The 23238-nt window shown below is 38.5% G+C and overlaps 1 protein-coding gene across 2 annotated transcripts in view; it reads left to right on the plus strand.

The window, feature by feature from the left end:
* Nucleotides 1–10025, plus strand: part of LGI1 (leucine rich glioma inactivated 1) — a 31623-nt gene extending 21598 nt beyond the window's left edge. Inside the window, exons 1-7 of one of the 2 annotated variants that reach the window (XM_075504825.1) lie at nucleotides 1835–1945; nucleotides 2308–2379; nucleotides 2483–2554; nucleotides 6764–6835; nucleotides 8083–8252; nucleotides 8668–8832; nucleotides 8917–10025. In XM_075504825.1, coding sequence (XP_075360940.1) covers nucleotides 2354–2379; nucleotides 2483–2554; nucleotides 6764–6835; nucleotides 8083–8252; nucleotides 8668–8832; nucleotides 8917–9734 — 1323 coding nt within the window. In that variant the 5' untranslated portion in view covers nucleotides 1835–1945; nucleotides 2308–2353 and the 3' untranslated portion in view covers nucleotides 9735–10025. Of the gene's footprint in view, nucleotides 1–1834; nucleotides 1946–2307; nucleotides 2380–2482; nucleotides 2555–6763; nucleotides 6836–8082; nucleotides 8253–8667; nucleotides 8833–8916 lie in introns of those variants that run through there. The other variant, XM_075504824.1, reaches the window with a different exon arrangement.
* The last annotated feature ends 13213 nt before the right edge of the window (nucleotides 10026–23238 follow it).

Genomic DNA, 23238 nt, shown 5'->3' on the forward strand with positions numbered 1-23238 from the left:
CCTAGCATTTCTAAAAATACCGCTGAACACTTTTCCAGATATATTTCTAACATGGTAGCCGAGCTGCTTGCCATCTTTGGAAAGTCAGTCTGCTGATCTAAGGCAAAGGACTCCTTAAACACAGACCATAGGAGCAGGATTGTATCCGTGGGACCAATACTCCAGTTTGTAAGCAGGAAAGAAAAATTTCTGCCTTTGGCAGAAGACAGCAAGGGAAATAAGAATATGGAAAGCTCAAGTTAATTAACAATTAAAGTAAGTTTTAGCTTTGCATGATTATAGCGGTATTGGTAGGTTTAATTTAGCCAATAGCAAGATTTAGCAACCTATACATATTTTTACATAATAGTCTCCAGCATTACATTTTTAGAGTCCAAATGTAACTTGGTATCTCCAGTATGCCAGTCACACATTTCTAAGAGTGGAATATATCTGCCGCTATTATTATTTGCTACTATTTTTACTGTAGTAGCAGCAATGGCCTCTGGAAGAGTCATGGTCTCGTTGTGCTTAACATTACTCCTAAGTCCCAAGCCAGGAGAGCTTTTCTTCTTGAATAGTATGGATGGTATGCTCTGTGCTCTTCATCTGACAGCAAAAATACAAAGGACCTCACAGCTATGGTGAAGTGTTCCCTAAATGTTGAGAAAATCTCCTGCTGTCATCTCCAGCACTCGTAACTCTGTGTATCATCAGCAACGTGCTGAGGGTGCCCTTATAAACTGATGACATGAAAGCCCATAGAAAGAAGGGAGGTAATCATGGCACCAGGATCCATACCTGCTAGCAGCGTACAGTTCCTGCTAAGCAATATAGTCCCTAGCCACAGTGCAGTATCTTCAACCTCTGTACTCAGAAACAGCTAGCTGGTGGGTCACAGATCAAGAAAATCTCGTGTTTGAGGTCAGAGTGGGAGAAAAGCCACTTTGTGCATCAAATACGCATGATACAGCCATTGTGGGGAGGTATGAGATGGGAGGCAAATGAGCTCACCAAGTGCAAGACCTGGCAATCTCTAAAATAGCTATACTATTTAAAGAGATACCACCCTGTTCTTTAAATTACAAGGAGGGTAGAGTGCAGAAAAGGAAAAATTATCCAGTGAAATCACATCAGAAAAGTAAAATTAGTTGCAGGCAGAAGATTTACTAAATTGGTCTTCTGGTTCAGAGATTTTACAAAAATACTTATTTCCTCGAAGAAAGAGAAGTATTCATTGTTTCTAAAAAAAGGAAGAATTTCCTGCTTATATTTTTCGTACATATATAGGAACATATTTAAAGTGGAAGCAACACATTCTGCAATAGCCAAGTGAGAAAATAAATCAACTGCAATTTATTCTTAATGCAAACTTCAAAATAAGATATTAACTCATTAAATGTATTAACTCATACTTGGAAATCTTGAATTCCTGAATGCCTAAGGAGGTCATAGTATAAATCTATTTATCCATGAGGTCCAAATGAATAAAATATAGATGTGCATCTAGTATTCCACTGGGGTAAAGTTCATTGTACTTGACAATGCCTCACCGTATTAAGGGTGTGGCACTCCAGAGATGAAATAAAATGGACAAATGCAAACATGGCTGGTAAGCATAAATAAAGTTGGAAAAATCGATGCTAGTCTACTTTTTATGCTTACAAAATTACATAAAATTAAATGTGTTGCTGGTATTTTTACTTCTAGATGGATGAAAAATACATGCACACACTAAGAGCTATCTCCAGCAGGTATAATGTGGTCTTAAAAGTAGTTCTGATTTGAACACTGACTAAATTAAGAGATTTTCTATTTTTTTCTCAGTAACTTCTCAGTACCCTCAGGTCAAATATGCTCACAAGTTTAACTCGTAAGTTAAGGGATTTTCCTGCCTGTCAGTGGTGCAAATTCAACCTGATGTCTGGCCAACCAGCTGGATACTTTCCCTATGTTGTCATCAAAAGTAAGTGTTCTTCAAGACAATTTAGACCTCTCTAGTACTTGAACATTTCATTGTCGTCCAAGTATGTCTCCAGTGGCGCTTGTACAATCCCATTGTTTTACTGGCATGATAAACCCACGTTTACATCCCACAGAAGTCAATGGAATTTTATCAGATGGCCCCAGTATGCAAAGCAAGGAGTTGTTGGGTCCTTCCCTTTGCACCAGACTATGGTGCAACAGATCAGCCTTACCATCCTGTAGTGCTTGCACAGACAAAACCATTGAACCAGGCAGTGGAAATTTGGCCTACCATGGCTTGCTGAACCGTTTTCTAAAGATGTAATAACCTCACGGGTTTTTGTTTTACATCTCTTTACACAGGTTGTTTACATCCAACACTTTTGATGTTATTAGTGATGATGCTTTCATGGGCCTTCCTCATCTAGAATATTTGTGAGTGGACAAAAGTATATTTCCTGGCATTATTGAATAGAGTGGGTGGGCTTCCAAGTTCCAGGCATTGCTTTGACCAGAATGACTTTACGACCCGTTACAGGTTCATAGAGAACAACAGCATTAAGTCAATTTCAAGAAATACTTTCAGAGGACTGAAATCTTTAATTCACCTGTAAGTAAAGTGGTTGAATATATTGCTTGGTATGTTTAATATAGTAACTGAACCACTGCGTTGTTTAGTTTTTCATTTTGATATATAGCTGTTCACATTTGTTTAAGTGGTATAATAGTAATTTAATTAGAATGTTAATCTTTGTGTTTCCACCAAAGACTTCCAAACTGTGGTATGTGTAGAAGACCGAGACCCAAACAGCTTCCTTGCAGTACATGTTTGGCAGTAGCTCCCCAACTTTCTCTGCTCCGAGCACTGGGGATTTCCAGCTGAGCATGTAGGAGCAGGGAGAAAGCAGGAGGGTCAGGAAGCTTGGGACTGACAAGGTGAGTCCCAGTTTGGGACTTGGAGAGGAGGAAGGTGGGAGCTGTGGTCAGCACTGAGGTGCCACGGTAGTGAGAGACTGAGGGTTGGACACACACTTCTTCCCAGGTACCCCAGTCTGGCATGGATCCAGGAGAATATTACGGCCATTCCTGGGACCAGTCATCACTGTCTGTACCCGTGTCCACTTCAGCCAGTACCCGTGCCCAGCAGAATTTCACCAAATCACATTTGAAAATTCCCACCCTGAACAATTTTAAATAGAAGAGTTGCAACAAGATGCACTTATTATGACTTACCGATCCACTTCTTCCACTTAACTGTGGGGCATATCAGCCTTTAGACTTCAACAGGATCGGCTTCGAAGCCCTGCATTGCACCCTGTCCTCTCCTGCACGCAAGCCAGAGCATCCCATGGTCAGGATCTGTCACTCACTGACACTGGGGTCTGCTTAACATTCCTTGTGTTGCTGCTCATCCCTTCGGCTATCCTGGAAACACAGCCAGACCCTTGCCCTCTGACATGCTGCAGCCCCCTCACTTCGTTAGCCGAGAGGGGAAATTAGTCAAAGGCACTCTGGGTGCTAATGTGGCTGTTAGGAGCAACGCTTCCCATACTCACACCAGCGGAGGCATTTCTCACGCTGTGCTCAGCAGGTGAAATGCACACTGGCAAGAAATACCTGTAACATTTCACTGCAAACACAAGAGTAGCATCCTCATGCTCTGAGCTAGTAAGACAGTTTTTAGACATGCTTTTGTCTCTTTATCTTACATCAAGTTTATCTTTTAACAGTAATTTTATTTTAGCAAGCGATACATTTATTGAAAATACAATAGGTAGTGTAAGAAAATATAAAAACTACAAAAATAATGTAAGAGAAGGAGGCTAAAACATCCGGAGTGAGCCTGACATGGGTATATACCCAGCTCTGAGCATTTGCATTCTGAAGCATATATCTTGGGGTGTGTGTCATAGGCAGGGGAGTGGATTCTGACCTTTTGGCCTTAACACAATAACCTCCAAGAGGGTTTTGAAACACGGTCATTTAACTTTTTCTTTCATATATTTTGACACAGGAGAGAAAGCAAAGGTTCCATTTTAAATAGTTAATGCATAAATATAATAGTTGAATTGCAATTCACCGCATAGTCACCACATAGTAAATGTACCATAAAACACTTTACTCATCCCTTTTTGGTCAGAATAGACAAGACTCACAGCTGGCTGAAACTGAGCCTACTGTGGCTACTTGTGTATATAAAGTTACTTGTAGAATGGCTCTAGGTCTGAGGAAGAGGAAAGAGCGGAGAGGGAAAACGGTATATAAACAGGCTGTGCACATCCCATAAAAATCCATATTAGAGGTATAGGCATAATTATAGTATTGTTACAAAAGGCAGATAATTGGATAAGGCTGGTAACTGGGACCCTGTCTTCAAAATATTTATGCACATGAATAGCTTTATATTCACAAATGGGTCCAGTACATTATTTATCATATTCATTTACTTATTTAGTAGCTGTCGCTGTCAGTGAGCAAACTGCTTTTCTAACACAGAGGAAGGCAGAGTTTCTTCTCCACAGAGCACACAGTCCAAGAGTTGCATCTTGTCGTGCCTGTTACATTGGTTTCCGGGGTTGCTTCAGCAGTTTCATAAGAGAAAACATATGCAAAAGATAGAACCACATTTGAGGAGCCACTGCTGCTTGCAGGTGTTTGCATGAACACTTTTGGGACATAGATTTGTGCATCATGCTGCTATTGCACATGGAGCACTATTCATGAAGACAATGAGAAATTTGCAGAAAATAACTGCAAAGGCAGGTCCATTAACCACAGAATGCGACTAGTTTAATCTGCTTGCAGAACCACTCCCCACTCTTTGGGGAAAATTGCACATACACGTTAAGAATAATCATTTGGCACCCTGAGGCATTTCTCATTTAGGAAACAGGAGAGTACTTGTGTACATAAAAGATATTAAAAAGAATCATAGTAAATAAGCATACAGATGAGTCCCATGAAGTTAGAGGAGATGATGAACTTTGTTCTATTTATTCTGTTCGCTTCCTTTTCACAACATAACTTTTGCAATGCAGTAAGCTATCCAAACATTTGTATTTTTATAATGCAATTAACTTTGATAATTACAGTGTGTCCTTATTGTAAAATAGAGCCATCTAGTATTTATCGTTATGCAACACAATTCATGTTGTGCTCGAAGCAGATATAAGAAAAGGAAAAATAAAGGAAAATAGCATTTTTTTACAAATTTACTAATTTAATGTCAAAATCTTACAGTTAGGATTGGAAAATAATTTCTATTCACAATATATAATTTTGATTGCATTTCTTTCAGAACTGCGACCATAAGTTTAACCACATGTTTGATTCAACCTTTACTCTCTTATTATAAACCAAATACTATGTACAGCACCATCTAGGCAACCCAGTGTTTGCTAATATATGTATGCTTTTAACAGTGGAATATAAAATGCATAATTTTCATCCAAAAATTGGCAAATGCGTAAACCTTGTGTACATTTTTCTGTCATATTCCCATGGCAGTGGTGAACCACTGGTATTTCCAAGTATATCATCCCTTTCAGTTTGCTATGAGCCAGGTCGTAAAGAATATATAGGGCGTTAAACCTGCCTCAGCTTGCAAGTCTGTTTAGCTTTCTCCATATGAGTTACCTGACTGTTAAAGAATTGCTCTTGAGTGTAAAATTAAGCATAAGTGAAGCACATGATACATACACCAAACACTGTTACAATCAGATGTACTTTGAAAGTGGTGAAGGCAGAACGGACTAATGGCATCATCCCATATTTACTATTCCTCATAAGGCAAACTCTTCATTTTAAATGAGGCAGTAGACATAGTACACCTGGGCCTGTTCTTGGTTTTAAGTACATGCCTAAGTGGCTTTGCTTGGCTAGAGAAATTGCAGTTAAAAAATAATTCTTACGTTTACAAGTGAAAACAGAAGAGGTTCTAAGTCTTACTAGCTACAGGTTCTAACTAGGATCTTAAACTAGAATTATTTTTTTCCATTTTCATTCCTTCTCATAAGTAGTAAATAATTTTGTTAATCAAAAGAGGCATAAGCTATACCCTACAACATTATTCTTTTCCTGTCATGCCCTCAGTGACATCTTGGAGAACCCAGACCTTTGGTGGACTCACACAGACATGTCTGACTGAAATGTAATATATTGCTTGTTCAAAGCCTGCCTGCATTTCCTTGTCACTTTTACTAGCTAGAATACTCACTGAATTTAAAAGAGTTTTCCCAACATTAAAAATTAGGAATTAATGGCAGTTTTTTGCTGGTCTTACGCATATGTACTCACACACACATTCCAGGAAAGAAATTGATGCTGATCAGCAATTTCTTGTCTATTACTGCGTATTTCCAAAAACTATGAGCTAAGCCCAAGTCCAATGGAATGAAACCTAATGTTAAGATTTTGCTTACAGAAGAGATACAAGAACATGGGGAAATTGCAGTAATATGAATACCACGTATTGGTATCTCATAAGGAAAACGTCAGTAGATCCAGTCATGACTAATTGTTTTAAAATAATGGTGTTGGCAAAACACCAGAGGTGATTGCACTTTTTACCCTGCTAAGTGAAGTATTGTAAATGCTGCAAGGCTGCTGAAGAGTCAGAAAGCAGAAGGAGGCATGGCATTTTAGTGGGAGAAAGAGTCACAAAGTAAATGAGCTATTCTTAAAAGCAATCTTTTAGAACTAAGTACTGGAGAATATCAGGGTTCTTTACCTTAAGAAAAAAAACCCACACAGCATTACACCTTGCAAAAACGTGTAATTTCTTGAACTAGCACTGATACTGAAGTGTCTTCTTTTACAGGAGTCTCGCAAATAATAATCTCCAATCGCTTCCAAAAGACATATTCAAAGGCTTGGACTCTTTAACAAATGTGTAAGAAAGCAATTAATTAATCTATTAATTATACTAAAAATATAAAGATATTATTTTAGAGGACATTCTGAGTAACCATTCAAACCAATAGCCAGTAATGGGATCTTATTACTGGGTGGAGACTACCCAATATGGGTAGGCTTGGGTTTTGTCTACTGTTGTTGATAATTTGCTTTAGTTTTGAATATTCCACCAGCTATGAAGATAAGTAATATTGTTAGTAGTTATGTAAGAGACCTGCATGTTCATTAAGACTTAGTGAATCCTTATGCATCCTTAGGGATGCATGAGAGAGCATGGCATGAGGGGAGGGTGGAAGATATTTAATGGAGTAACATTTCTATGTGCATATAATTTATGGGAAGGCTATCTTTTATCACAAAAGCATGTGTTAGTAAGTACCGTATCCCATACTAAATCTAATTGCAACCAAACCAAAACATGAACTCGTTTAAATATATCACTTACATACCAGTAAAAATACAAAATATAGATAAACAGATAAATCCTATAGTCACTTCACTGAAGTATGTCCTGTTTACAACACACACCAAATTCTGGTTCACCTGATTTGGGATAATGAGCGCAGAACATCCTTTCCCTGCTCCCTGTATTAACAAGGTAGGCTGAATTCATAGTGTAGAGCTGCAGCAGTAAGTTGTGGAGATGGTCAGTGTATCTGGTAGCATTACTTGGCATGACTGATCATGGCCAGGTGGTTACACAGTCTGGTCCTGGCGCTTGCCCGTTCCTGCACATACGATCTGAAATCTGACCGAAGACAGCTGTAAAAGACTTGAATAGAACTCCTTTGCTTGTGTCTTCTAAGGCCCTAAATGAGTATATCTAAAGGAGATAGCAAATACTGACGGGCTGACCATAAGGTTACATTCATTCCGGTTTTGTTGTCTAGAATGCTCCTATTGAGAAAGGCTAATCTAAAAGAAACAACCTCCCAAAATATGGGGCCAACAGTTTGGTAGGCTGGTACCTGTAAACTCGGGGAAATCAACAAAAAATCCCTACTGATTATCAAGTTAAGTTCTTGATTTCCTTAATAGAATTAAATATGTGTGGGTTCTGGTATGTAGCTTTAACTATGAGTCAGGACAAATTAAGCCAGGAAGGCATCAACTGAGAATAAGCAAGAGGGCACATATTTAACAAGAGTCCAGTTTGTTCTTGTCCTGCAAGGAGGAATACATCAGCTGACTACTTATTTTCAATGGATGATTTATTTGTTGTAGAGATCTTCGAGGCAATGCATTTAATTGTGACTGCAAACTGAAGTGGTTAGTGGAATGGCTGGGCAGCACCAATGCAACAGTTGAAGACATTTACTGTGAAAGCCCACCAGAATATAAGAAGCGCAAAATCAATAGCCTCTCTCCGAAAGAATTTGACTGCATTATTACAGGTAACATGCTTCCAATTACTTAATCTTTTTAAATTAAAGTCAAAGCTATATATTTTTTAATTCTAGGGTCCATTTTTGCAGGACGTCTGCATACTGGATGGAACTTCCACTAAAACCAATATGAATGCTGTGCAGGTTTAAGTCTGACATGCGAATCACTTGGGAGTGGGGACTCAGACTTTTCCAAATACTCAGACTTTAATATGTGATTTGGAAAACTGGGACATAAAACAGCATCTCTTTTAATTGAGAAAGATTGAAAAACAAGTTGCAGTGCTCCTTCATCAACAGGAAAATTGGACTAGTGATGAAATACTGTAATTTGTAATAAATTGGTATCTGTTAAGCAGATGTTTTTTCAGTACAGTATGGAAAGTATCTCTATAATTATCATATGTTGTGTGCACTTTTACAGAATTTGAAGTTTATCAGTCCCTGCCATACCAATCTCTGTCAGTAGATACTTTCTCATACATGAATGACGAACATGTGGTTATTGCTCAGCCTTTTACTGGAAAATGCATCTTTCTTGAATGGGACCACGTAGAAGTGATGTTCAGGAATTATGACAACATTACAGGTATGAACACTGCTCGACAAATCACATTACAACAGCTGATCCAAAAAGTGGTGCTAACCCTGTCTTTTACTTTTGTTTTTATAGGTACTTCAACTGTTGTGTGTAAACCTATAGTTATTGAGAGTCAGCTGTATGTCATTGTCGCGCAGCTGTTTGGAGGCTCCCACATATATAAAAGAGATATTTTTGCTAATAAGTTTATAAAAATTCAAGATATTGAGATCCTTAAAATCCGAAAACCCAATGACATTGAAACTTTCAGGATTGCTGAAGACTGGTATTTTGTTGTTGCAGACAGTTCAAAAGCTGGTTTCACCACGGTTTACAAATGGAATGGGAATGGATTTTATTCCCATCAGTCTCTGCACGCCTGGTACAGAGATACTGATGTCGAGTATCTTGAAATAGCCGGCAAACCACATTTAATTCTGTCAAGTAGTTCCCAAAGACCTGTAATATATCAATGGAACAAAGGAACAAATGAATTTGTTAAGCGTTTTGATATCCAAGATATGGAAGATGCATATGCAGTGAAACATTTCAAAGTGAAAGAGGATGTATACATTTGCTTAACAAGATTTATTGGGGACTCTAAAGTAATGAAATGGGGTGGTTCAGCATTTCTGGATTTACAAAGGATGCCATCCCGAGGGTCAATGGTATTCCAACCGCTTCAGATAAGTAATTATCAATATGCCATTCTTGGAAGTGATTATTCTTTCACTCAAGTCTATTATTGGGATGCTGAAAAGGCAAAATTTGTGAAGTTTCAAGAATTAAACGTACAGGCACCAAGATCTTTCATACATGTCTCCATCGATAAACGAGATTTTCTCTTTGCCTCAAGTTTTAAGGGAACTACATTGATTTATAAACATGTCATAGTTGACTTAAGCGCATGACACTCATAATTCTGAGATTACATCAGACTTTCTACCATAAGTGGACAAAATGAACTAAATGCATGATGACTCTCTTATCTTACTTCCAAATGAATGCCTTTAAAAGTTGAGATTGCTAGAACAAAGTATTACTAGTATCTTCATCTTTAACTGTCAAGTCTAGTGGTGTTGGAAGTTGCATTTTTTAACAAAAAGAAATTAAATTAACTGTTATTTGCATCCACAATATGTAAATATGTGTGCAACTGCATCTGTTGCTATAAAGAATATTAAGATGTACTTTTCCATTTATTTATTCACCTGTTTGAAACAACTGCCAAATAAAATGTTTACATTTTGTGTCTTTCACATTCCAAATATTATTTACAGGTGATACTTTTTATTTGTGTATATATTATACACATATAAAATAAACCCAAGAAGGCATATTGCCCAATGCAGTGTCATACTGCATGGAAGATGCATAGTATCGAAGATCAGGTGGGTTTTACATATAACAAGAAGTTCTTGATAAAAATACAGCATTGAACCCCAATCCTATAAATTATCACCTGGACATATCCTTGCATTTATGTGAAGCTTCACTGATTTAAATAGGACTCCACCCAGAAAAAAGCATTCAGTTATATAGATCCAGTTGTAGGATGGAGGGTTCAGTTATATAGATCCAGTGGTAGGATGGGGCTTTGTACTGTGTATAGCTGGAAGTACCTGATTTTCTAAAAATTTACAAAGAAACCAACAGAATAAAAGGCGATGTAAAGGTCTGTCTTTCTCCACCTCATGCTGAAGCAGCACAAAACAAATCTCCGGTATGACACTGCGGCTGTTACTGTGCTGAAAGTTAGAAGCACAGCTTATTTTTCAGCTAGCGTCATTTCTGTATCTGAACTGTCACACATCACTTGCATGAATTCTGTGTGTCCCTGTCAAGTCTTTCCACTGTAATGGCAATTACTTAATCTTCAATGAATTTATTCATTATTCTGAACGAAGCTAGTGAATGTGAAGTCCTTTTTTCCCACTATCCTGCAATGAAGTTTAGTAACAGAAACTTCTGAAATTCAGGGAACTTTGAATGTGGCAGGACAAACTCAGTTGGTGTAGCATATGCAACTCCAGGAAAGCTACCTATATCTGTTAAATTATGCCAAGTCTGAATTTGGCATGAAAATCTATTACACACTCAAAGTTAAAATAGTCTTTTGTTTAGATACATCTAGTGCATCACTTGTGAGAAACCTGTACTGCTGCTGAAGATCATTTGGTGCAGCTCAGGAAGAGAGCTCAAGTTGATTTTAGACACCTTTGCACTTCACTTGAAGTTATTAAGCCTTCTGCTCCAGTGCTATCTTTAAAATATACACATGAATACTGTGTATGTTTATACACATTTCTAACATTTCTCACATTCACAGACATTGATTGGCAAATAAGACTTAATCATACTATGCATGTCAGCTAATCACACAAGCTGATTCTGCAAGCTGGCTGCTCCCTGTACTCACAGAGACCCCCAAAATGGCAGAGCATTATGGTGCTGCTGAGAGCACCTGCAGCAGAAAAATAATCATTAAGAAAAAAGACATATAATGTATATTTTAAGAAACCAGTCCTAAACAGTATGCTTCTGTAATAAAGAATAGAGGGGTTTTTATATTAAATGTTATTTGAAAAGAAAAAAAATCCCATGTGAACAATACTACTCTAATAAGTTAATTTTTCTGATGCCTTTTTATCCATAGCTGCCTATGCTCTGGTCAGTATTTGGCTTAATAACTACCTATTCCATAAGTATTTACAGTGTGACTAGAAAGATTTTAAACTATGTTTCACAGCTGAAACCTCGATATTTTTTTCTTAATAAATACATTTTATTAAGAAAATCAAAATCATCTTGATTAATGATCTTGATAAATTGTCTTGATAAATCATCACTTGCTTGACAGGTTTCCTTTTAAATTTTTAGCTTTTATATGAGCATGATTTCAAAACCCAGATGAACCCAACTAATCTCTTTTATTATTTCTTAACGTTGGCTGCACATCTGTGATTGCCAACTCAGTTTGTCCATCTCTTCTTCAAACCACCTTGCATGGCAAAGGAATGAAATGGAAAAGGCATGAACCAATCTCCAATCTACCAGCAAATCATGAAGTGTTTTCTACTTCATCTTGTCTTTTGTTTTGGTCTTTTACTTAAGTTCCTATTGAATTACGTGCACTGATTTTGATCTGATTTCTCCTATTATACTTGCCTACGTGCACTCTCTATCAAATTATATAGATAATGGCTATGTATCCTTCTCATTGTGGACATATTATGGACATCTGGCTGAGTTTAAGTGGAGTTGGTTAACCTTGCTAATCTGCTACCAACATTCATTTACAACACTATACCCCAATATATTGCCTCACATTTGTACCTTGAGAAGGTTATGTTTCATGGAATTATATTTCAGAGCCAGCCAGCTACGTGCAGTATGCTATAGTAGTGCTGTGATTGTTTTCCTGAGTTAATTTACTCTGAAATAATATGACGGACTTGTGGGAATTCACTGTAACTCCTGGGTTTAAGGGAAGAGTTTAAAAGCCTGCAAGGGTGTGAGTCAGGAGAATTTTACATTCACAATACCTGTAAAACTAGCCACGGTACAGTGGAGGGTGGTAAGGGATTAATCTGCTGAAGTACGCAACTGTGTTATCAGTTTGCTTGTTCCTTCAGGAAATTTTACCTGTAGTCAAGCACTAATGATTTGGGAAGTTCTTAATGCCTATGTCATTTTTGGAAAGTCAACTAATCACTATAAAGTGCTGAATCTAAATCTGTTCTCTTTTGAAAATCCTTTTCTCTAGTCAATTTATGTCAGGTGGAGATTCACATGGACTGTAGGCAGTTTCTGATTGTGCAAGTATAGCATTTCATTGCACCACATAAGGAATTGGGGTATTTTTAGAACAGAACTCATAATCCTTAACATAGAAGAGTGTAAAGGCTCATTAGGTGGCTCCCTATGCTGTTTCTTCCTAATTTCGGAGACTGGGCATTTTAACAACTCCTCTGAGCATAAGGCCATATTCCGTCCTGGTTCTCTGCTCAGTAGTATTTCTGGTATCGGTGGAAGTCCCAGACAAAAACTAAAATAGAACCTTTTATCATATATACATTGATACTTTTTTAAAATGTTGTTTAAAAAAATCCATTTCTTTCAGCAAAGTCTATGTTACTTGTGGCTGACTGGTTGTCTTCTGCGGTTGTAATGGATTTTCTAAACTCCCTAATCGTTTTGTTTATGACTGACAGAGTATGTAAAGTACTAAAAGTATTATAGAAGACAGTATTGAAGGTTATTAATGGATACTGCTGATCCTTGATGCTGCTTAATCATATTAATGTCTAAGACAGAAAAAACTGTTAGTGGAATTGTATTGTATTCCTACAACTACTTCATTATATTTTTAATGGAGCACAAATATAAAAGAATATACAATTCTCTACTCTGGAAGGGATATATAAAATACATTCAGAATACCTGATATTACACCATGTGTAGCTTTTTTTCTTTGTCTGTTGTAATGTCTAGGACTTGCAGGTTTTTTGTTTCTACTTATTTTCCATTGAAAAAATATTCCAAAATGCACTCTTCCTACTAAGAAGAAAATTCAGTAAGGAAAAATCTCGTTCTGTAAGGTAACAATACAAACAGAAATAGGGACAAATTGTATTATTGGTTTGGAGTTGCATTTTAATTATAACTTCTCTTAATTATCTTATTTTTATTTTTTAACTTTATTTGAAGGGGTGATAACAGCCATTCAAAGTACACTTGAGGATGGGAAACAATTATTAGCATAGTTAATAATATGTGTGATATGCTTTGATATGTTCTAGTAGCAATCTAAATGTCTAACAGCTGTATTTATGTATATGAGCATTACAATATATTGTGTTAGTATTCAATGGAAAATAAAGAATATTTAAACCACAGAAGTAACAAACAGTCCTCAGACTGTTGATGAACACCACAGATAATGGCACCAAGAGAAAGCAGAGAAGTCAGCATGCCCAAAATGTTACAACTATGGACAGAGTATAAGCCCACAGCAAGTCTAAGGGTCCGGGATACTTCCCTTTCAAGGAAATATTTTCCTTACCATGAAACAAATAATGTGTTTCTCCTCAGCGGGGACCCCTGAAAATCCAGACGATCACCCAGTTCTTGCAAAATATAGCTTACAAACTTAACGCGCTACACCCATGATCTTCGTTTGTGGCAATTTTTCCTTTTGACATCTCCCCGTTACATCGACAGGGTGACAGGAACGGAGCGGTAAGCAGGCCATCGCCCACCAAAAAGGTCCGGGCCCTGCCAGAGCAGGACAGAAGTTAAGCCAGGTTCAGCAGATGGAAAATCCAAACCCAAACACTCAGTGCACTCAGCTGTTAATGCCTCCCCCACTGCCTAGCAGGCTTTCTCTCCTATTTGCTAGTAGGTATTGCAAACACTGGCAGCTACCTTTCATACGCCTGCAAGCCTTCTCCTCTCACACTTGCTGATCTGGAGACCTGAGCATGGCAGTAAAGCTGTGATTTAGACTCCTGATTAGAATAGGTAAACATGTTTTTGTGGTTGGGAACTAACCGATAAATGTTGAGGTCTTGGGGAGTTTGATTCCTCAAGACCGAGCTGCGGTACACTGCCTGACTTCCTGCTAATGGTAACTTCTCTTCATTGCTGATGACTCTGAATTCTAATGGCTGGTGTTACAGCCATGTCTCTGTTTGTAGTCCACTTAAACAAAGTGCTCAGAGGCCAACCTAACCCTATTCCTATTCAGGAATTTTCCTGAAATGAACTATAGCTACAAAGACATCCAGTGTGCTATACAGAAGTGGTGTTGTATTTGTGCTTTGAGACTTTGAATTTCTCCAATTAGTTATGCTAGTGTAATACTTCTGTCTTCAGATTTGTTACAACAGAAAGCAATTTGCCCCCAAATATGCATATTTATATTCATATAATTGTTTATTTATTCTCCAAATAAACTGAAGTGGATGATGGCAATAATTATGTTACTGTTCTCAACCTCTCATTCATTAAATCAATTTTTGAATTCTCAAAAGTTGTTTTCAACTCAGCCTTACTTTATGCTTCCTACTGAATTATTTCAATTGAAAAAGGACTTTCTGACCCATTCTCACTTCCTGTTTGAAGGCCTGGATAGCGACAGCAGTATGTTAGCAAGTTGTCAACCTGCCCAGATGGTGAATATCCAAGAATGCTGAAAGAGCTTCAGAATAAACAGGCTGATCTGCTAAGAATACACAGTCCTTCATTAAAAACCATTTATGTGCAAAAGAACTGGAAGTAACAAATACCGTGTCTATTTTTATAAAAAGTTCATGGGATAATCAGTGGAGTTTCAGACCAGTAAGATCTGCATTTATATCTGGTCGAATATCTGAAATGATAATCGAAAATGGAAATGTAAAATTTCAGGAGAAAGCAGGTAACTAAACAAGTGGGACAGGCTGACTAGTGAAGTTCAGGGTCCAGAAATGCAAAATATTATACATAGGAAGGAAATGCTCACAAGGTTTAAAATTAGCAGTAAATGACATTGTTGTGAACTCAGCAAGACACTGATCTCAATATACAGCAACAGGAAAAAGCAAATAATGTTACAACATGTGCAGGATAGTAGGGAGAATACAACACTACACGTCAAGGCAAATCAATGCTGTTGCCTTATCTGAGATACTGCATGCAGTACTAATCTGGTCATCTCAAAAAACACACTGCAGAATGATTAAGGACTCAGAGAAATGTGGTAAAACTCATTGAGGGTGTGGAACAAGATGACACTTGACTTTAGCAAACACCAAGCTATAAACCAAAATAGTTCTCCCCCCCAATTAAACTGTGGCATTCATTGCAATAGGCAGTTGTTGAGAACAAGAACGTGGCATTCAGAAAAGTCAAACATGGACAAATTACGTAAAAGTTGTATTTCTCTTTTTTTAGTACTTAAAATAATTTCTAATTATTAGGGAAGAGGAGGTTCTTTGCAATTCTGTCAGAAGTATCTGGCTGTAGCCATTTTGGACAAGAGGACAGCCAAGCAGCTGGATAATGAATGTGCTCCAGTGTGGCATTTCCTATTTTCAGTCCTTGAGACACGCTGCTCAGAAATTAGCTCAACATTGTTGCTGAGATTCACAAAATAAAATATATAGGAAGAACATAAGAATTAGCTGCTCAGAATCATTTACAATACTGAGAACATGAACACTGAAAAAATCTGGAAGATACCGGCAACATATATTTCGAGGATGTCAACAATTAGAAAATTTTGGCAAACTATTTGCAAGCGCTTGAAAATGTAATTGCACAACTTTGGCTGGCTTCAGCTATGTAAGTCCTGACAGACAGAGACTCCCTTGGGAAGAACAGAACTCAGCCTTTTTATAAGCTTCTTATTAAGAGTTGAATATTAGAGCTGTAGAAATATTAGTTGCAAAATACCTTATGATTAACCAGGTAATAGCATTGTCCTGTGAGGGAGTACTTTCTAAAACACAAGAACAGATCACCAATTTTGGAAAAAAACCCAAACAAACAAAGAAATAAACAACCCCAAATTTCACAATTTCTGAATAACTGTGAAATCGGAAAACCCTATCCTGCTCCCTTTTGTCCTCCATATACAATAACATAACGATACTGCCCATTCAGGAAAAACACCAGCAAATATGTTGCTCCAGAGTGCAAAACAAAGGAAGAAAAAAGGACAAAGCTGGGACAGAAACAATAGTTTGTGGTCAGGAAATCTGTTTGGTTTTGGAAAGTTTAATTGCACCTGTGAATGTCTAAATTTTTTGATACATAGAACATTACTGAAAATAGAACATCCTTTTGATGTTTACATTTGAAAGCATTAGCTACCTGGATTATAAACTGCAAACACCAATAAAAATCCACTGCTTTTAAATAGTCCATATGCACTGGCATTACTCCAGTCTTAAACCCTCTCTCTAACTTTTCCTTAGCTTTATTTAAGATAACAATAACTCCTTCAAACTAAGCTCGCTTCAAGGCTGAGACCAAGAAAAAGTATCTGGTACAGCAGCCACTAGGAAAGCTCTGCCTTTCTATACAGGGTTCTGGAGTACATCAAACTGCAACAGCGGTATGATAATCATATTGTATTAACTTGAACCAAATAGGAAATGAATGTTTCTTCCAGAATTACAACTCATTTCAGAATTTCTGTAAAGTTACTTTGAGAACAGTGACACTATCAAAGGATCTAAGAATAAGGAAAAAGGAAGCTAACTTCAACTGCTTCTCAAAAAATCCTTCTACTGGGGTGGTTGTGACTGTTGTCTAAAAGTATGCATAAATATCACTAGGTAAAATTGCAAAATAATCAGTTAATTCAATGACATGAACTGTAAAGGGTACCTGGCAAGACTATTACAAATAAACTATGCTGCAGTGGTATCACTGTATACAACCAGAGCTCTCAAGCCAGTGAATTGCAAAGTTCTGTTTCCCTGTCTGAGAGTACCTTGTAGCCCTCCTTGTGCCTGCACAAGGAACAGGCAGCCCAGAAGCTGCCCTTGGAAGAAGGGAACAAGCTCCATGTGTGCCTCAACAGTGACAATTTCCTTGAAGTACGGCCACAGACTGGAGGCACTCCTCCCAGAGACAAGGACAACTCAGCAGGGTCTTGAGGATGCCAGCTCTTGCATTTCGGAACATTCCCAGTTTTGCTGGTATTTCAGAGGGAGTAATCAGCTTGCGTGTGTCATCAAACCCAAGCTCACTTAGCATCCACTTGCTGGGGAGCCAGGAACAGATTGCAGAGATCAGCATGCTCTGCAAAAGCTTGGTCAGCCCATTCCTGAGGGGCTGCCACACTGGCACTGTTAGCAGGATCTGAGCTAGCTGAGGTTACAGGGACATAAAAATAACTATTCAGAGTTAGACCAGGGTTCATGTGCTCCAACGTCCTGCCTACATGGCCAGAAGCGATGCTTAAAACAAAAAAAAAGAGCATGAGAAATACAGCACGATGATTTCCCAGGATACCCTCTCATCCTCCAGCAAGGAAGGAAAAGAAACCATGCTTCCTGCCTTAAGGAAGTATTCTTGTGGACAGCAAAATGCCTAGGATCAGTACATTCTGCGTGCATGGCAGCAGCAGGGTTTTTTTCTATAATGAGGAATGCTGTTCTGCATTGCAGCTCCTGGAGGTAATGAAGGAGCACTGACTTCACTTAAAAAATAATGAAAACAAAAAAGACCCCACCTATATCTGTGACTGACAAATGGAAATGTTTTCCTCCCATAACAACAGTTAGGGTGGCATTTCAGATCATTCCCCTTTGAACATACTAGTACGAGCAAATTGAGAGGAGCAGACATTGCACTAGCATGTCAGAACAAGATGAGAGGTGCACAGGCTGAATCATGTTAGTGTTTTATATATATCATATGTTTATATAGGTACAGAACATAAATATGTTTTATATAAATAATATATCATTCATATATATAAATATATATGTATGATAGACTCCCAGTACACTAATACTGATCTATCACCTGTGACAAGGTTATGTACATTGTATGTAATTTTTGTTTCTGGGGAAAAGCAGAAGCCAAGGAAGAATAATCTCCTTCAAGTAAGGCATAAAAACGAATGCTTAATAATTCATAGGAGCTGCAAGTAAGGAAGTTTCCCCCTTCCTGCCCTGCAGAGCAGCCCCAGCAGATAGCTTACAGAATAGGAAAAGTACTGTGTAAGTGCCAAGAAATGCAGCTGATTGAATAGTTCCCTCCCCTTCCACGAAGATAAACTATACATTCAGTCATTCCTATTGCTGCAAAAAATTAGTTAAGGTGACAGTGAAAAAATATAATTGAACAAATTACCTTCTTTTAACAACCAGAAATGCCATTATACAACAGAACAAAACAAAACAAGCAAAAATGATCGGTGGCAACTGTGAGCAATTTCCACTTTCCTCCACTCCTCCTTGGGAGCTCTAACACTCAATGGCACTCAAGCTGTACTTCTACTATATGATTTTTGTACTGTACTGCCTGCCAGAAAACAAATCTCTGGAAAATCACCACGAACTTTAAAGTTATATAATTTTTTATTTCTCTTTCTTTTCTCTCCACAGTGCTGACTGCTATAAAGAAGGAAGAAAATACTTCCCCTTGTCTACTAGTAATTCTCTGAGTAATTTAGAAAGAGCATATATTTCAGGTTATGGAGCAGATCATCCTGAGTGCTATCACATGGCATGTAGAGGATAACCAAGGGATCAAGCCCAGCCAGCATGGGTTCAGGAAAGGCAGGTCCTGCTTGACCAACCTGATCTCCTTCTATGACAAGGTGACCTGCCTAGTGGATGAGGGAAAGGCTGTGGATATTGTCTATCTAGACTTTAGTAAAGCCTTTGACACCATTTCCCACAGCATTCTCTGAGAGAAACGGGCTGCTCATGGCTTGGATGGGTGTACTCTTCGCTGGGTAAAGAACTGGCTGGATGGCTGGGCCCAAAGAGTGGTGGTAAATGGAGTTAAATCCAGTTGGCAGCCAGTCACAAGCAGTGTTCCCCAGGGCTCAGTACTGGGGCCAGTTCTGTTTAATATCTTTATCAATAATCTGGACGAGGGGATGGAGTGCACCCTCAGTAAGTTTGCAGACAACACCAAGTTGTGCAGGAGTGTTGATCTGCTTGAGGGTAGGAAGGCTCTGCAGAGGGACCTGGACAGGCTGGATCAATGGGCTGAGGTCAATTGTATGAGGTTCAACAAGGCCAAGTGCAAGGTCCTGCACTTGGGCCACAGCAACCCCATGCAACGCTACAGGCTTGGGGAAGCGTGGCTGGAAAGCTGCCAGGCAGAGAAGGACCTGGGAGTGTTGGTCAACAGCCGGCTGAGTATGAGCCAGCAGTGTGCCCAGGTGGCCAAGAAAGCCAATGGCATCCTGGCTTGTATCAGAAATAGCATGGCCAGCAGGACTAGGGAAGTGATCATCCCCCTGTACTCAGTGCTGGTGAGGCCGCACCTCGAATCCTGTGTTCAGTTTTGGGCCCCTCACTACAACAGAGACATTGAGGTGCTGGAGCATGTCCAGAGAAGGGCAACGAAGGTGGTGAAGGGTCTGGAGCACAAGTCTGATGAGGAGCGGCTGAGGGAGCTGGGGTTGTTTAGCCTGGAGAAAAGGAGGCTGAGGGGAGACCTTATTGCTCTCTACAACTACCTGAAAGGAGGTTGTAGAGAGGTGGGGGTTGGTCTCTTCTCCCAGGTAACAAGTGATAGGACAAGAGGAAACGGCCTCAAGTTGTGCCAGGGAAGGTTTAGACTGGATATTTGGAAAAAATTCTTCAGCAAAAGGGTTGTCAAACATTGGAACAGGCTCCCCAGGGAAGTGGTGGAGTCACCATCCCTGGAGGTATTTAAAAGATGTGTAGATGTGGTGCTTAGGGACATGGTGTAGTGGTGGACTTGGCAGTGCTAGGTTAACGGTTGGACTTGATGATCTTAAAGGTCTTTTCCAACCTAAACGATTCCATGATTCTGTGATTCATGATTACAGTATTTCTATTCAAGCACGTTGCAGAATGGTAACTGATACCTGCTGCCTACTCCTGTTTATCTATAGTTCAAAGAACATCTGCCCTTCCTTCTTCCAAGACCTTTGGCTTTGGTAGCTGTGTTGAACAGGCTTATATAGTAATCTCTGCCATACGTAAGTGGCAATTTGCACTAAATAACACGACAAGTTCCTAAGCAATTTCCAAGAACTCCTTCAAGAAAGAGGTGGAAAAAAACAAGTAAAGTTATCAAAATTGCCAAATACGATTTTTTGAAAGATCCAGAAATTGGGACGGATTTGGGAAATAATTTTAAATTAAAAAGATGTTGGGGGCTGAAAATGTCAAAACATTAAATTTAGGTATTTCCAAAATAAAGCATTTTATTTTGAAAATATCTAAATTTAAGCAACTACCAGGAGGAGATGCTTACCAGGAGAAGCACCTACCCAGGGCAATGCATACATAAATACTACCATGCTCATTTCGTCTCTTCTATACATCAAATGACATCAATGTTTGGGGTTTTTTTTTCTGGATTCCTTATTAATTTTCTCTTCTTTTCTTTTTGTTCACTGTGCACTGGATGATCTTACTCTTTATGAGCAAAGAGTTATTGAAAGGGAACAGAGCTTTAGTTAGTTTTATAGCTAATCCCATAATGTTCCGCATTCCTAGCAATAGTACTGACACATCAAATCAGAAAGTACAGTAAGGGAAAGGGAACATGCCAAGGTTGCAAGTTCTTCACTGCTTAAATGGCCCCAATAAACAACTGAAAAAGGAATGATGAGAGTTACTATGTTACAGTGAATCCACGTTCCTCTAGTATAAAAAAAATTATATGTACTTTCCTGCAATTCATTTTACATATAGTAAAGACTCAGATACCCTCAACCAATCAAATGAAACAAGATGCCTGAATAAAACACCACCCACACTTCTTTTGCCAGAAAGGAGATTTTTCCAAATTCAGGTTTTCACATTGGTTGCTTTGCCAAGTTTATATTCAAAATATAGATTCTCCTAAAGAAGTGGAAGCAATCGCCTTGACAGTGTATGTTTATCAAGCACTGCTAGTTTTAAAGATGTAGGAATTCTGTTCATTACTTTCACTGTGTCACAGTATAAACCAAGTACTTACAGATGTATGTGTATGCACCTGAGATACACCTGAGATAGACACAGACGGGGTGTGTAAATACACATTTACAGTTTAAAACCCTGTTCACTGAGACTAACTCAGTAAGTTTTGCGTTTTTAGCATGGTATACTTGTTACATGATAACAACAATCTGTAAAACTTCACGACAGTAAGACAGTAAGTGCTGCTGTTTCCTCTGAGTACCAGGGCAAATACCCGAATGCCACCTGCCACCGTGCTTTACAAAAGCCACAGTGGTTTGGCCTGTGGCAAATACATTTATGATCAACAAACCAGTATTGCTGTTCATTTTCTTTTCTATCAGTGAGCTACTCAAGTTCACTCTATTGATTTGCTTAGATGTTTATGTTCTTCGGTGTACACAAAATGATAGAGAAAGAAAGAGAAAGAATCAGATCACTTTTATTAAGGGATTAAAATAAAAGATTTTTTTGTCCAAGATGTATCAGAATAACAGCCTTTTCCACGTGCTTGAAGAGAACCAAAAAATGACATAATATTTTTAATTTAAGGATCACCATCTAGATTTGCATAAATTCTTCAGAAGTTTATGTGAAATACAAGAAAGAAAACACTAAGCTTACAGTGTTCAGTGTACATGGAAAATTATTTTTAATTTATCCTCCCATGAATACTAGCTACAGAGACTTGATTGCTTAGGAAGCAGTGTAGCTAAGCCATCTGAGGATAGAAGCAATGCTGCATGACCTTTATGTGACCAAAATCAGCTAAGCAGCACACCTTTAATACTGAATTAAAAGCACACTAACAAGTATAGAAGCAGAATTTGAATATTGTCCTGCTTATCCGTTATTTTCCAATTCTTCAGAAGTAAAAAAAATAATCTTTCATTCTGAAGACCATGGAATTTTTTTGTTACATATACTCCTTACTTCTACCTGAATGTACTTGTCTCAATACTTTCAGTCTCCTGAACAGCAACTGCTAATAGTGCAATCTGAAAAATGCAGGTAAAAAGAGCCCCAGGATCTCTCCATTATATTGACCATAATTGCAGGATTCCCAATTATTACAAAAGTCTATCTCCTATTTTACAGTACTATGCAGTACAACCACCAACTGAGGAGGAAGAAAACTGTGATACTCTGAACACACTCTTTGACGCAAGATTAAACATTTGTACAACAGTTGTATATATACGTGTGGAAGCACTTTATGGTGATGGCAAAACTGAGTATCATTCACCGTCCACCATAACAGGGAAGCTGAAAAATATGGGTCTCTTCTAGCATGTAAGATGGGCATAAAAACCACTAAGACATGCATTGGAATTTTGATGGAGCAGCAGCAGCTCAGATGGACCACACCTTCGCTGGGCTGCGAGACTACAAGGGCTCATTAATTTTAAACTTTTTTTTCTTTTTTTTTTTTTTACTGTGAGGGTGACTGAACACTGGAGCACGTTGCCCAGGGAGGTGGTACAGTCTCCATCCTTGGAGATATTCAAAACCCCAGGGGACACAGTCCTGAACTCTAGCTGACCTTGCTTTGAGCGGGGGGGGGGGGGGTGGGGGGGGGGTGGGGGTTGGACTAGACAACCTTTCAAGGCACCAGATGTGCCCATCAGCCTCAGCTATTCTATGACTCCCAAACAACTTTGGGTTGACCAGAAATTTGAATGAATGACCAGGACAATGAAACTCCTTGGTGCTGCAATAATCATCTGTTTTATGGCATTCAGGTGCAGAGGTTATTACAATG

The sequence above is a fragment of the Mycteria americana genome, chromosome 6 (genome assembly GCF_035582795.1).
Source record: "Mycteria americana isolate JAX WOST 10 ecotype Jacksonville Zoo and Gardens chromosome 6, USCA_MyAme_1.0, whole genome shotgun sequence".
Taxonomy (NCBI): domain Eukaryota; kingdom Metazoa; phylum Chordata; class Aves; order Ciconiiformes; family Ciconiidae; genus Mycteria; species Mycteria americana.